Source organism: Phacochoerus africanus, chromosome 11 (genome assembly GCF_016906955.1).
Source record: "Phacochoerus africanus isolate WHEZ1 chromosome 11, ROS_Pafr_v1, whole genome shotgun sequence".
Lineage (NCBI taxonomy): Eukaryota > Metazoa > Chordata > Mammalia > Artiodactyla > Suidae > Phacochoerus > Phacochoerus africanus.
The window spans coordinates 77145916-77161124 of NC_062554.1; the positions used below are offsets into that span (position 1 = coordinate 77145916).

General features: G+C 37.8%; 1 protein-coding gene across 2 annotated transcripts in view; it reads right to left on the minus strand.

The window, feature by feature from the left end:
* COL28A1 (collagen type XXVIII alpha 1 chain) overlaps positions 1-13440 on the minus strand; it is a 166216-nt gene extending 152776 nt beyond the window's left edge. Inside the window, exons 1-3 of one of the 2 annotated variants that reach the window (XM_047753700.1) lie at positions 13304-13440; positions 8673-8836; positions 6644-7200 (exon numbers count right to left, since the gene is read on the minus strand). In XM_047753700.1, coding sequence (XP_047609656.1) covers positions 6644-7200; positions 8673-8799 — 684 coding nt within the window. In that variant the 5' untranslated portion in view covers positions 8800-8836; positions 13304-13440. Of the gene's footprint in view, positions 1-6643; positions 7201-8672; positions 8837-12102; positions 12226-13303 lie in introns of those variants that run through there. The other variant, XM_047753699.1, reaches the window with a different exon arrangement.
* Between the last annotated feature and the right edge of the window lie 1769 nt (positions 13441-15209).

Consider the following 15209-nt stretch of genomic DNA (forward strand, 5'->3'; position numbering starts at 1 on the left):
TAGAAGACATGAAGGGAACTAATGTTCACTAAAAATGAAGGTCTTTTTCTAGGAACTTTATCTTATTGCATCCTGTGTTTTATCTTTTGTTTCTTTTATCAGCTGTATAATCTCCATAGCTTGGCTATAAGCTTAATCAGTAATAATGAGAAATTTCTCACTTCTGTTTACAGAGACTTAGGCAAATGTGTAATGGCATATTTTCTCTTTATTTTTCTACCTCTATACTGCAGATAGTATTTCTTTTTCAGCATTAAAACATTAATTTTAGGGCGATAACTTCATGAAATATGAATGGGCCTTAGAATTCAGCGAGGTCCAGCCTCTCATTCTGTCGTAAGGAAAATGAGAAGCAGCACTGTGACTTGCCTAAGGTCACACACCTGAGCTGAGCTACCTGACCAAGGTCAGTGCTATTTCCTACTTAACCACGTGGAATTGAATTAGCTAGACTATTTTTCAAAACTAAATTCGTAATTTTAGAGAAATTCATGATGTGGTTTTAGCCTAACATCTAGGCTCCATTACCCTACAAGATTTCAGTGGGGTATTACCTGAAAAGTGCACAAAAGTTTTTCTGAGGTCAGATGGAATTATGGCTTTCTTAAGGCAGAAGTTATGTGTCAAATTAATGCCTTGTGACTGAATCTGAGGGGTCATTTACACATGATAAAAAGAAAATGGAGGAATTCTCGTCATGGCACAGCGGAAACGAACCCGACTAGAAACCATGAGGTTGCTGGTTCAATCCCTGGCCTCGCTCAGTGGGTTAAGGATTCGGCGTTGCCATGAGCTGTGGTGTAGGTTGCAGACACGGCTTGGATCTAGCATAGCTGTGGCTGTGGCATAGGCCCATAGCAACAGTTTTGATTAGACCCCTAGCCTGGGAACCTCCATATGCCACAGGTGCAGCCCTAAAAGACAAAAGACAAAAAAAGAAAAGAAAATGGAAGTAAAAGCACTAAGATATTTATTGCAAGATGTTAAAAATAAAGGATATAAGGAATTCCCTGGTGGAGTGGGGGGTTAAGGGTCTGGCACTGCAGTGGCTTGGGTCACTGCTGTGGTGCAGGTTTGATCCCTGGCCACGAACTTTTGCATGCCATGGGCACAGCCAAAAAAAATAAAGGATGTGATGCGGAAGCTAAAGATAAGTCAGAGCTGTACCTTTATGGGCAACTCTATATCCTTTTAATTTTGTTTTCACTTTACCTTTATTTCCATAGAAATTAATCATTTAGAGCAAAGATGTAGCAAAATGCTTTAAGTGGCTCTAGCAATTTAATTGGAGGAAAAATTAGGCTGCGAATTGAGTGTTATCCAGAGTCTTCATCTTATTTCCATCATTATCTACTCACATAGCTTTAGGCAAGTCATATAATCCTTCTAGGTCATTTTCTACAACTATAAAATGAGAAAGTTTGACCACATGGTCTCGGGAGTTGTGAAACTCTGGTCAAAGACTCTATGTACCAAATTCAGAGTCTCTCCTATGGCTCTCTTTCTCTCCTCTCCAGGCTCAATGATCTTAAATTACCAGCCAGTATAAAATCAGGCTGAAAGCAGATGAGATAGCTGTACCTTTAAGAAACAGGTCAGGTGTAAAATGGGAATACAGATACACTGACAGTTTTAGTATAAAATGGCATTACCCTCTCCAGAACATTCTGCTGTGCCCAGAAAGTAAAAATGTACATGCTTTCTCTCTAGGCTGCCCAAGAACCTGTTAACTTGACATCCCTTTCAGACACCCTCTAGAGAAATTCACGCACCTGTATATTTCAGCATTCATTGTTTTTAATAATGAAAAATTTGAAATAATTAAAATATCCATCAATAGTGGAATGGATGAAAAAACAAAGCACTACTTGGCAGTTAAAACCAGTGTATTAGCATTACATATTTTAACATAGATAAATTTCCAAAAACGAGTGAAAAAGCAAGTTGCAGATGAATACGTAAGTGTGATTTGAATTGTAAAAATATTTAAAACAGTTGATAGAAACCTGGTTTCCTCTGAGAAATCAAGAGAGTGAAAAGGAATTTAAAAGGAGTTCAAGAGGAGTTCTTGTTGTGGTTCAGTGGGTTAACAACCCAACTAGTATCCATGAGGATGCAGGTTCAGTTGAACCCTGCCCTCACTCACTGGGTTAAGGATCCAGTGTTGCTACAAGCTGCAGCACAGGTTGTGGATGTGGCTTGGATCTGGCACTGCTGTGGCGTGGTGCACGTAGGCCCAAGGCTACGACCCCTAGCCTGGGAACTTCCTTATGCTGCGGGGGTGCAGCCCTAAAAAGACTAAAATAAATCAAAAGAAGTTCAAGAGATATGACACAACTAATAATTCAAGTCAAGTTGTAATATTTGAAAATAACTACTGAAATTAAAAAAAAATCAAAGTTGTGTTACTTTACAACCTTTTTATAATAAGCAATATCCTTATCAGTTTTCAGCTCATGAATTTAGCTGCTGCTGTGGCTGATGTGTAATTTTACACTCTTTTAGATTTTCCTTTGAAAAGTCAATTTTTGCTTTGCCATATTACCTTTTAAAAATTTGTTTCACAAGGCTTAAAAACCATTAACAACACAACAAAATAATTATTTTTAGAACTCATTTGTTTTGTGTTTGCTGGAATTTATACTTCTGTGGAAACAAAAATGCACCCAAAACTGCACAATAGATAGGACTGTCTCAAACAAAGAACAAAGCTCCATCCCAAAGGGCACTTATAGTCTATAACCCCAGTGACAGAAAACAGTGCACAAGTAACGTGGGAAGAAAATCCTAGATTTAGGGGGCAGAAGGGGAAGGAACAGGATGGTTTGTTGCAATAGGTGGGTTTTCTGGATGATTTTGAAGAAAGGAAGGCAAAGGACCAAGTCATTGATGGAATGCTGTTCTACATGTCAAAGTTTGTAGGGAGAAAAGTCATAAAGACTAATGTGGACAATAAGACAAAGGGAGGAGTGAGGAAGGACGTTTAAAAAGAGGGGACAGATGGACCTGTGTGGCCAAAGCTGGGGGCTTGGGAAGTAGTGAGGGTTTTCACTTAAGCAGAGAGGCAGGCTGTATGGAGAACAGCTGGAAGAACATGGTCAAAGCCAGAGGGAAGGGCATGTTCAGTTAAAGTCTAGGTGGGCTCTGCAGTTTAAAAGAACCTCACCAGAGCGAAAGAAGGCACATTTTATAAATGGAGTTAGAGTTTGATGTTGGCATGTATGTGTAAAAGGAAGGCTAGAATGGAATTGCCAATTTTGTGAGTGATCAGGAGGTCAATGCTATGAGAAGGGAGCAGAGGAAATGAGAGGCAGTTGCCAAAGTTATTAAAATGATAGCAAATGGGATGAGAATAAAGAACTTAGTAGGCAATGATTACAATCTCTATGACAAAAAAAAATTTACAGCTTAATATAGTAGCAGAATAGCCTCTATAAAATCTTACATAGGGAACAGAAATAAGACTCTAAACAGAGGAAGCTTTGAAAAACTAGGAAGGAGACAGTAATTAATAAATTAAGGAAATATAGAACTCTAAAGATGATAGAGAAATCAAGTTGATCCCTTCTTGGTATGTTAGGGAGAGGATACACTAAATTGATGTTTTTGTTAATAATCTCCAGAGGAAGAGAGACCAATTTGTTACAACACTTATTCCCATTAAGGCTTTTAAAAATTGTACCATTGAAGGTAATAAAGAGTTTTTTTAATCTCTATGTACTCTCTCTTGCTCTTTTAAAGGACTAAGAAATATATCAGGATAGTGGCTTGAGTTTGTTTCTTAGGTTTCAATACTGTTAATGTAAATCATAATAAAATAACAATACAAATATTTTCTTCATTTTGAAATCATCAGGTCTCTCGGGTAATTCAGAACTAAAATGTTTTCATGGGTTTCAGCTAGAAGTGTCAAGGAGTATGCAGTGGTTCCTTGATTTGTCTGGGGCCCTGCAAAATCTATTCGCTGTGGACCCTCCTGTCCATAAATTCAAGTGAAGTTTACTCTGTAATAAAATGGATAAACTGCTGATACACAAAACAACCCAGATGAATTTCAAAATCGTTATGCTCGGAATAAGCCAGACACAAAAAGAATACATGGTCTGATCTTGTTTAAGTAAAGTTCTAGAAAGTGTACTCTAATCTAGAATGGTAAGTCAGATCAGTAGCATCTCAGGGGCAAGGGAAGCACAAATTTCAAAGAGACAAAAGGAAACTTTAGGGATGATGGAAATGTTCTGTATCCCACTTGTGTTGGTAGTTTCATGGGTGAATATATCTATCAAAACTCAAGGAATTGTGCACTTAAAATAGATGTAGTTTTGTACTTAAATTATAACTAGGTTATTTCTAAAAGTCAACTGCATAATTATTTCAAAGTAGAAAGTTATAAAACTAAACTACAGATGTAATAGAAACTAATTAGATGTGGATGTTTTCCAATGGCCTGATCAAGAGTCAAGTTCTGCTTCCTAGATCATGGCAATTTGAAACATTGAACCTTGACATATCTTTCTTTGAAAAGCCTAATAAGCCCTTTGGACTCTGGAGTTTGTTTGGAAAGCAGCACCTCCTTCTAAGAAGTGGCTTGTTCACAGAGCTTCCATCTGAACAAACAAGCTAAAATCACAGGATGCTACGGAAGAGCAGAGTCATTAAGATGCATGGTCATTTTTTAGCTTCCCCAGAAACAGCACAAGAGTCTCGCCTTGGGTCTACTGCCAAGAGACTTTGTTCTCATTTGGGCAGGAGCTCTTGGCAAGGGTCTGTCTGGAGGGAGTATGAACGTCCTGAGCTGACACATCTGGCCAAACAAGGAGCTGTCTGTCCTGTGTCGGCTATAGGCAGCAACAGGTGACTCATTATAACAACTCCACGGTTCTCTCCCACACAGGCTGGAACCTTCTGTTCAAGTTCAATGGTGAGGACTCCTTCAATCATGGCACCGGCAGGGCTAGGCAGTGAGCCAGGTAACCCTGCATATTTCCCTTTCCTGCAGAAGGGATGCTCATGTAAGCATTCATCCCAAGCCCCTGGGGGGCTGAGCCCATCATCCTCGATGTAGGCAGAACTCTCCCCACCTACTGCTAGTGCCCAAGCAAAAAAGGCCAAAAACAATAGTAACTTTGGGAAGGGATGTTCCTTAACTGTTTCAAAGCAGTTTTGATTGAGAAAACCTTTTATAAAAATAATTGCTATTTTCCCTCTCAATGTAACTTTACAGGGTTAAGCATAGGGATTCTGGGGTGTTTGCCTGGCCTTCAATTTTCAACAATGCAATGAAGATAATAATAGTATCTACATCGTAAGATTGTTGTAAACATTGAGTAAAATAAAATATGTAAAATACTCAGCAGGTTAAGAATCTGACTACTATCCATGAGGATGCAGGTTCAATCCCTGGCTTCACTCAGTGGGTTAAAGGATCTGGCATTGCCGTGAGCTGTGGTGTAGGTCACAGACACAGTTCAGATCCCTCCTTGCTGTGGCTGTGGTGTAGACCGGTGACTACAGCTTCAAATCGACCCCTAGCCTGGGAGCTTCCACATCAGTGGGTATGGCCCTAAAAAGCAGATATAAAGTATTCAGAGCAATACACCTAATACACAGAAAGCACTCAAGCCATGATCACTATTACGTAGGCAAGAAAAACTCAGAGTCTCATGCTGAAAACAACTGAGAGGAGAAAAATCAGAGTAATGTTGATAAGAAGATTAGAGGAAGGGACAAAAGGAGCAAAACAATCTCGAAAATAGGGCCTGAGTTTTTTTTTAAGTGATACAAAAGAGCCATACACAGTGCTTCAGGCCTAAAGGCACATTAGCCTTGCTGTCTTCTCAAGAAATTTTTTTAAAAAATCAATATTGTTAAGAAAAATCCATTTTTTCCACTTAACGAATCAACCACTTTATCTCCAGGAGTTTTTTCATTAAGAAACCTTGTGCAGAGGGATTTTGTTTTGATTGCTTTGCCTCATGTTTTCCCAAGCAGCAAGGAAAGGCTCTCACTGACAGCTAAGCAACCAGTAAAGAAAAGGAGTGACACAACTGATGAGATCAATCAAGTGGGACTCATGGATCTGATGGGAGAAACTGTTGAGCAACGGTGGGTTACAAGTGATTTTAAATTGGGCAACCTTTTTAAGACCTAAGAAACAAAGAGAAATTTTAAAAATTGGAAGTTAGTGCACTTTGCTTGAGCATAATATGGCAACAGGTAAGACAAAGGGTCAAAAAATATTCTGCACATGTGAAATGGGAAAAGCAGAACTTGGTACAAATATAGCAGGTCACAAGTTGCCCACAAATCGAAAATAAGTCAGCAGTGTTCAAGGAGCCCAGGATGTTTAAACAGGAGTCTGAGGCGGATGATGGGAAATTAATCCTTCCAAAATCCTCAGCATTGACTGACAATAAAGTTAGGAGTGCGATATCAGAGAATGAGCCAGGCACTTCCCCGGTTTATGTAGTGTAAACTGTCAAGAAAGTGCAGAGATACTTTGGAAAGAGTCTTCTTTTCACTTTCAAGGTGGATTTTTTTTTTCCTTTTTATCTTTTGGACCCTGTATCTATCCTTACAAAATTTATAAACGAGTATCAATCATGAGAAATATATATATATATAAAACCAACCCATTACCTACCAGGCGATTCTGAATTTTATCTACCAGGGTTGAATCATTCAACAGTAGAATAGGTTCACCAGGTGAATTCCCAGATATCAAATGAAGCTTGGTTTCATTGACCACAGTAGAAAGTCCAATGGTGATAAATATTATTCCTGCATTTCGGGCATCTTCAGAAATACTCTGAACATCTGGATTCTTCGGATGATCAATGCCATCAGTCATCAGCAAAGCCACTTTCACACTGTCTTTACGCCCTTCTCTCTTAAGGAGCCTCGTGGCATTGGCAATGGCATAGTAAGAGAAAGTACCTTGCCCAATGAAATTCATAGACTTCACCCTCTGTTTAAAAGTGTGTAGATCCTTCCATGAGGAGAAAGGTGGATCAATTTGGACAGAGCTGCTAAACTGAAGGGCTGCCAGTTTGATGTCATATTTCAAGGAGCCAACTGGGGTCAATTGGAAAAGCTTATCACTCAAGCTATCCACAAAATCTTTCTGTTTGTCAAAGAGAAAAATTTTAGAACTTTCAGAGCTGTCCACGATGAAAATAAGATCTATGAAGCAAGTGGAATCTGAAATAGAACAAATAGTTTAGGCAAAATACTTGTCCCTACTGGTGAGGCATAAGGAAAGCCCTGAGGTGATGTGGTTGTGAATTATTGTTTTTGAGGGGAGAAGGAAGTGAAATAGAGGGGCACCTTGGAGACAGGGCTTCTGTTGTAAAGTGCTAAATCTCTTATCAAACCTATATATTCTTTTCCTCTTATAAAATTGTGCAAATCAAAAGCAAACAAAATAGTATAGAGTCTGAGTATCTTTCCAAAGTAAAACCTACTTAGAAAGGACAAGAAAATACATTATAGTTTAGAAATTCAACTGTAGGCAAAATCACCTAGAAGTAAATAATAGTCTGCCTAATTCTTAGATTGTGTGTCATGTTGGTGAGGCCCCATCTTGTTATAGCGCTTTTTTTTCTTAAACTTTTTTGAAATCAAGGAAGAAAACATCTATACGCATCACACTGTAGCAATGGTAAGGGAGAACTTGAGTTTGAATCCTTGCTCTGTAACTTAACTAGTTATTTGTCTCTGGCCTTGAGTGTGCCGCCTCACCTCTCTACACCTGTTTCTTTATCTATGAGAGTAGCAATCTCTGTCATACCTATTTTACAAGGCTACTGTAAGGTTCAAATGAGATAACTAATGCACAAGTGCTCTAAAAACTCTGACGTTTTTGTAATTATGCTTTATAAGGATGTAAGTTGTATTAATATAATACATCAAAATAGACTGTCACATATATACATAAATATATGGTTTGCTATTTACATCAAATGCTGTTTGGAAAAATTCACATAAGTGTTTTAGCAATCTTACTCCTGGGCATATATCTGGACAACAGTACAATTCACAAAGATACATTCACCCTATGTTCATTTCAGCACTATTCGCAATAGCCAAGACATGGAAACAACCTAAATGTCCATTGACAGATAAATGGATTAAGATGTGTCACACATGCATGGTGAAATACTACTCAGCTATAAAAAAGAATGAAATAATGCCACTAGCAACAACATGAATATGACTAGAGATTCTCATACTTAAGTGAAGTAAGTCAGAAAGAGAGAGACAAATATATGATATCGCTTATTTGTGGAATCTAAAATATGGCACAGATGAACCTATCTACAAAACAGAAACAGACTCATGGACATGAATAGCAGACTTGTGGTTGCCAGGCAGGCGGCAGTGGGGAGTGTGATGGATGAGAAGTTTAGGATTGGTAGATGCAAACTATTACATTTAGAATGGATGGGCAATGAAGTCCTACTGCATAGCACAGGGAAGTATGTTCAGTCTCTTGGGATAGAACATGATAGAAGATAATATAAGAAAGGGATAATATATAACTGGGTCACTTTGCTGTACAGCAGAAATTGGTACAACACTGTAAATCAACTATAATAAAAGTAAACTCTTTAAAAATAATAAAATAAAATAAAATGCTAGAACAAATAAAGACAAAACAAAACATTCTCTACCCTGGAGATGATTTCTTCTTGCAAGTAAATTGAACTTTGATCCTTTCTTTTTTTGTCCGTATATCGTCTTGCTCACAAAAGCTGACAAAAGCAGGAGATAAAATACAAATTGTTTGTTCATCCACATTATGGTAGATGGTGAAAAATCATCTGCCGTGTAGCACCTTTAATAGAAAAATCAGTTATAAATACTTTAAGAAATATAGATTGCTATTTTTAATTTCAAGCCAGCAGAATTGAAAACTGGCATGTGTCAAGAGAAAAGGCCTTTCATTCACATTTATTTTTAAAAATCCGCATTGAGATTTTTATAGTTTCTAATCCAAATAAATCATGCCAAAACAACCAAGCATTATTCATGAATATTTCCATATATTCAAAGAATTACATCCAAGTAGTCTGAATTTCCCATTATATCATGGGGAACAGAGGGGAGAGCGATTTAAAAACATTTCAGTCCCCCTCTACATGGTGATATGGTTCAATCACAGGGTCTGTTTGAGATTTCCACTTTCTCCAAGTAGTATCAGATTGCTACAAAGTTGTTTCATTTGTTCTCATGTAACTAATTCTTGACCATGCCCATATTTTTATAGGGTTGTAGAGAACCACCAGTCTTAATATTACAACCACGATTTCAGTCTTCATATTACATGCACAATTTCAATGACTTTAGAGGTCAAGCCAAAAATTAAATTTCTCTTCTGTTTCCATAGAACCCCATTTTCTTTTCTTTCTTTCTTTCTTTCTTTCTTTCTTTCTTTCTTTCTTTCTTTCTTTCTTTCTTTCTTTTTTTTTTTCCTACTCCCATGGTACATAGAAGTGCAAGGGCCAGGGATTGAACTGGCACCACAGCAGCAACCAGATCCACAGCCAAGACAATGCTGGATCCTTAACCTGCTGAGCCACCAGGGAAATCCTAGAACCCCATTTTCTACTTTTATTTTGGAAATGTCATCTCCACCAGAGTTCCAAGCAATACAACAGTTGTGTATCCAGTGAGTCTAAAGAGTGTGAGCAAAAATAATAGATGTGCTAAGCAATGCTGTTCTTCCAATGTTAGATGAAAGAACTACTGGTCAGAAATAGGACTTGAAATTAGAAAGCAATCCCCTCTGAACAACCCATGAAACTGGGCTAGATTTTCAATTTAAAATCTGATTCCTTTATTTAAGTCATCAGCAATTTTCATCACTCAGTATGTCCAGCTATGTACCAAATGAATTTTTAAACCCACAGGCTTCCCTGGCAAGAGAAGACTCATGTGTGGCTAGCTCAGTACACCCAAAAATGGAAACAATAAAGCTTATTTTGAACCAATATTCTGCATGGTTTGGAAATACTTGTCTGCCTAAAGTACATTGACTTCAGAAGTACTGGAAAAGGAATCACACTTTCCTTCTTTGGCAGCTTGCCTTCAGGGAATGGTGACTGGGAAATTGTGAGCCTGATTTTTCCAGGCTCTGAATGGGGGGTGGAAATACATGCAAAGGCAGTGAGGAATGAGATGGGTGACTGACTTCTTCACACATGCCAGTTTGGAGACGCCACAACAAGAAGCAAAGCTATTGGGTTGGGATGGATCAGTGAGTGGTTCCATGACATAAATTGCTCTTCTAACAGTATCAGCCAGCAGGAAATTTATTAAGCTGACTATATCAGTATGGCCAAGCATGTCTTTTGGCAAGTACATCAAGTGTTATTGACCAAATGTCAACTGCTCTTCAGACCAGGTATGCTAGAATATGGAGACAGTTGAGTATAGAATAAGAAGGAGGAGGAGAAGGAGGAGAAGAAGAAGGAGAAGGCGATGGAGGAGGAGAGGGGGAAGGGGATGGAAAGAGGTAGAAGGGGAAAAGAGGTAGAAGGAGAAGAAAGAGGAGGATGGAAAGGGTGAGGGAGGAGGAAGAGGAGGAGGAGAAGGAGAGCGCTAAAGAAATAGATCTTAAGGAGATATCCTTCTCCAAGTAACCCCTTGCAAACCAAGGAGAAGAAATAGGATGTACAAGTTTAACCCTGAAGATTAGCGTAGGATAAGGCTATGTGGCAAAACACAGTTGCTATCGCATTTTCATTGGGGAAAAGGCATAACATCATGTCCTTCATATTAGATATGCCTTCTTTCTTTTGTTGATCCTAAGCTATAAAGAACCCCTCAGAAGGTCTGGAAATAAGAGACTGCAAATTTAATTTCATTGAGAACAGGAGATATTTTAAAAGTTACGTGATCAAAACAACTCTTCAAAAACTAAAGGAGGAGATTCCCATGTAGGATCCTGAGATGAAAACCACTTTTTTCTCATTTGCAGGCCTCATTTAGGTCTTTGGAAATGCTGGCTTTAAATAAAGACATCTTTCCCAAAACTAAGCCCTTGCTCATCCAGTTAGTTGACATATAATTTTGAGTTTATACCCGAAGATTTGTATATACAACTTCCTTGGTACAACTGATTCATTAGCAATAATCACAATATCTCTTATTTTATTACTATTTTTTTCTGACATTTTTTATCTAGTTCTCTGAAACTAAAGTCATGCTTCTTCTCTTTTTTGTTTTTTGATATTAGCGAGAGGACACCTTTACATCTTCCTCTAGTTTTTTAGTTCTACTGCCTTCCTGAAATCTCTTTCTACTTTACTAATTTGTCATCTTAAAAGCCTACCTCCTATACAGCAGAAATTGACAGAACATTGTAAATCAACTGTAATAAAATTTTTTTAAAAGAAAAGCCCACATATTCCCAATTGCTTTTGCTATATTTTATTTTGCCTCAGTTCTTAATAGTGCTCTTTTTCTCATTTAGATGTCACATACAAGCAAAGTAGGTTTCAGGGGGAAAATACCATTAGTTAAATAAAAGAAATATAACTCTGTATGCTTACTATAGCTTTTATTTCATAAATGCAGAAGCAATGATTATCGCTAGCCAAATGCCACATTTTGGCTTTTTTGCCTAAAATGTACTTTGGGTAAATATCAGGATCAATAAATCCAAAAAATCAAATTATTTGTCAGCAGAGTTTCCCAATTTTATTAACAGTATTTGAATCTCATTTTTTTGCCATGAAGATAAAATGATTAAAGACTTTATTCACATTGCTGAACTTACCACTTTATGAAGAATCATACAATTAATAGTGAATTATAAAAACTTGTTCCAACTTAAGAAAAAAATGCCCCCAAAGATATGAACATCACTGCAATGCTATATAGCAAACTGTGAATTAAAAATAAATTTTAAAATAACTTTAAATTTTAAATGTCTACATTTTGACAATCACTCATATTTTCCTGATAATGCAAAATAATGAGGAAAAGATTTTTGATAAGCTTTCTTCACATTGTAATTATGCAAACCATTTAGCCTTCCACAGTTCCTTGTTGTCCTATCTGATTTCAAGTGATTAAAGCAAAACAGTTATGTCTTACCTTATAAAGTTTGCCAAACAGGAACTAAAGACTGGTTAAGCAAATGCCAACAGCAAGGACCATTGTTAGGGATGGAGTTGGCTATATGATATTGTTCTGTTCTGTAGGAAATAAAAATTGTCTGCTTTTGTATCTTTTGTAATCTTTTACTCATGTTTTTTAGACTAAGTTAAAGGAAGAGTGGTCAGGCATTTGGCCAGGGTGCAAGATCTGGGTGGGATCAGTAAGTGATTTAAAGGGACAGCGTCCTTTCATACATAATAAGTCTATGTTTTCCAGGCTGTTGTGAAAATGACTTGGGCAGATTTTCTATATTTTAGGTATTTATTGACAGTCTGCCTTAGCTTCTCATGCTGTGTCTGTGACCCCTTTGTCTGGGGATCACTCTGTAAGATACTGGTTCTGAACAGCTCTGTGAAGGAGGAGAAATTATACCAGACTCAGAAGCAAACCTGGTTTTCAAGAGAGGCAATGGGTTGATGATTATTCAAGCTGGGTGATGAGTATGTAAAAGTTTATGATTCTAGTCTTTCTACATCTGTGATTTTTGAAATTTTTCATAAGAAAATGTATACAACATATAGTGGAAAAGTGATCTGAATTTAGTCCTGCTTCTGTCTCCAACAGGTGGACCCCCAGTTTCCCACTTGTGAAATGAGGGAGTGAATTTAATTTATCAAGATTCTTTCAAACTGTAACATGAGGGGGAGGTTTACAGTGGTCAATATTCTGAGGTCTCTGTCTAGGAAAGGCAGTCATGGTAATGGTTCCATTCTTTTTTTTTTTTTTTCCTACTTTCTACCTTGTGGTTACAGTCCATATTGAGTCCGTGTTTATCAGTGCAAAACATACTGCCAAGAAGCCACTCGAGCCCTACACAACAAACAGCAGGCTTTTCTGCAGACTGCCTCAAAGATAAAAATAGCAAGAGGATCAGAGAAAGCAGTATAAGTGTTCATGTTGGAATTATTTAGAATCAGCTTTTTAGGAAGACATTTTTAACATTATGACTCTGCTAGGTTTAAGAATAATAGCTTCCATTTCATAAACTCTTTACCTGGGGCTAGGCATTCTGCTAAGTGCTTCACACACATTACGGAACTGAACTCTCCAAAAGCAAACCATCTACTTAGAATAAGTGCTGCAAAATTCACATTTTGCAGATGAGGATGAGGAGGCAAAGATTAGTTCAGTAACTTACCCACTGTCATACGAATGCAAGAGAATGCCGGAATGGGAACTTCGCTCAGGTCCATTAGTTCCCCAAAGAGCACTTATAACAATTACATCATTAAATTAGGTATCCATGTGAAATGGTCCTAACCACGTAGGAGTTTTGGGGGAACTGAGGAAGTTTTTCAGGGCTTTGGTAGTAGAAAAAAGAAACAGCGGAAATATTGCAGAAGTAACAATGAAATTTCCCAGAAGCCTCCCTTAAATAGCCTGCAAATGTTAGCCACAGCTTTCACTTTTGTGAGATGAAAATCATAGGACAAAGTAGTGGGAGTTTTTCAGAAGGTCAACTCTTTTTTCCTGGGGTAGATTAACAACTTCCAGAATAACAATACCTCTAGGAAGCTGGTGCCCTAGACCACAGTGACGGTATAAATTCCTGTTGTACAAAACTTACAACTATTAATATCTTTAAAATTTTCCTTCAATATTGATAGTTCCTCTTTCTGTGTTGTTTTTTATTCTTTATTAAGAGCAAATTATATTATGACAAAAAATTAGAATGCTATCTGGGAATTTTTTACAATGTTACTTTCTAAGAAATATCTGAAAGTGTATACATCTAGCCCTATCATCGGTTTGAATGTCCAATTTTTTTAAAAAAATTATTCCCTTTAGCCATTGAGTAGAGAAGTCGTCTCAACTTTTTCATGCAGAATCCACCAAAAAAAAAAAGAGAGAGAGAGAGAGAAAAAGAAAAAAGAAACATAGGGTCTATTTACTAAGCCTTGACCAAACTCTGCTTCTAATGGGGAAGATTTTTTTCTATTTTTCATTTAGTTGATGTTACTTTCAGGTATTCAAAAGTGTTGTATTGTGTCTTAATGAATTCTTCCATTCCCCCACTAGATGGTATTTAGACTTTTCTTGTTTGGGGGGCAAATAATAACATCAAATCTCAGAACTGGGAGTTCCCTTTGCGGCTCAGGGTTTAACAAACCTGACTAGGATCAATGAGGATGCAGATTCAATCCCTGGCCTCAATCAGTGGGTTCAGGATCTGGCATTGCTGTGAACTATGGTGTAGGTCACAGGCACGGCTCAGATCCCCCGTTGCTGTGGTTGTGGCGTAGGTCGGCAGCTATAGCTCTGATTCAACCAGTAATATAGGTAGTTATTACTATTTACATGAATAAGTTGCAGAAAGAAACTCAACACCCGTTTGAGTATTCAGATCAGTTCATTTTGGATTTAATAAGAATATTCAACAAAGAAAGTATTTTATTTTTTTATTGTCATTTTTTTTCCTTTTATGGCTGCACCCATGGCATGTGGAAGTTCCCAGGGCAAGGACTGAATTGGAGCCACAGCTGTTACTTGAGCTATAGCAGCAGCAGCTCCAGATCCTTTATCCCACTGCACTGGGCCGGGGATTGAACCCACACCTCTGCAGTGACTGGAGCCACTGCAATCAGATTCTTAACCCACTGCACCAGAGCAAGAACTCCAAAAATAGGTTTTTTTAAAGTCAATCTAATTCTTGGGACCAAAGAGTTTTAAGAACTTTAAGTAACTTATTGTTCCACATTATGTCAATTCACCACAATGCTGGCTCACATAACATTGTCCACAATTAAGATAATAGAGGCATTGTTTTTGAGTTATATCTAAATAATATGGATCCTGGAGCTCCCACTGTGGCTCAGCGGGTTAAGAACCCAACATAGTGTCTATGAGGATTCGGGTTTGATTCATGGCCTCACTCAGTGGGTTAAAGATCTGGTGTGGCTGCAAGCTGTGGTGTAAGTCAAAGATGTGGTTCGGATCCAGTGTTGCCATGGCTGTGGTGTAGACCTGCAATTGCAGCTCTGATTCAACCCCTAGCCTGGGAACTTCCATATACCACAGGTGCAGCCTTAAAAAGACCAAAAATA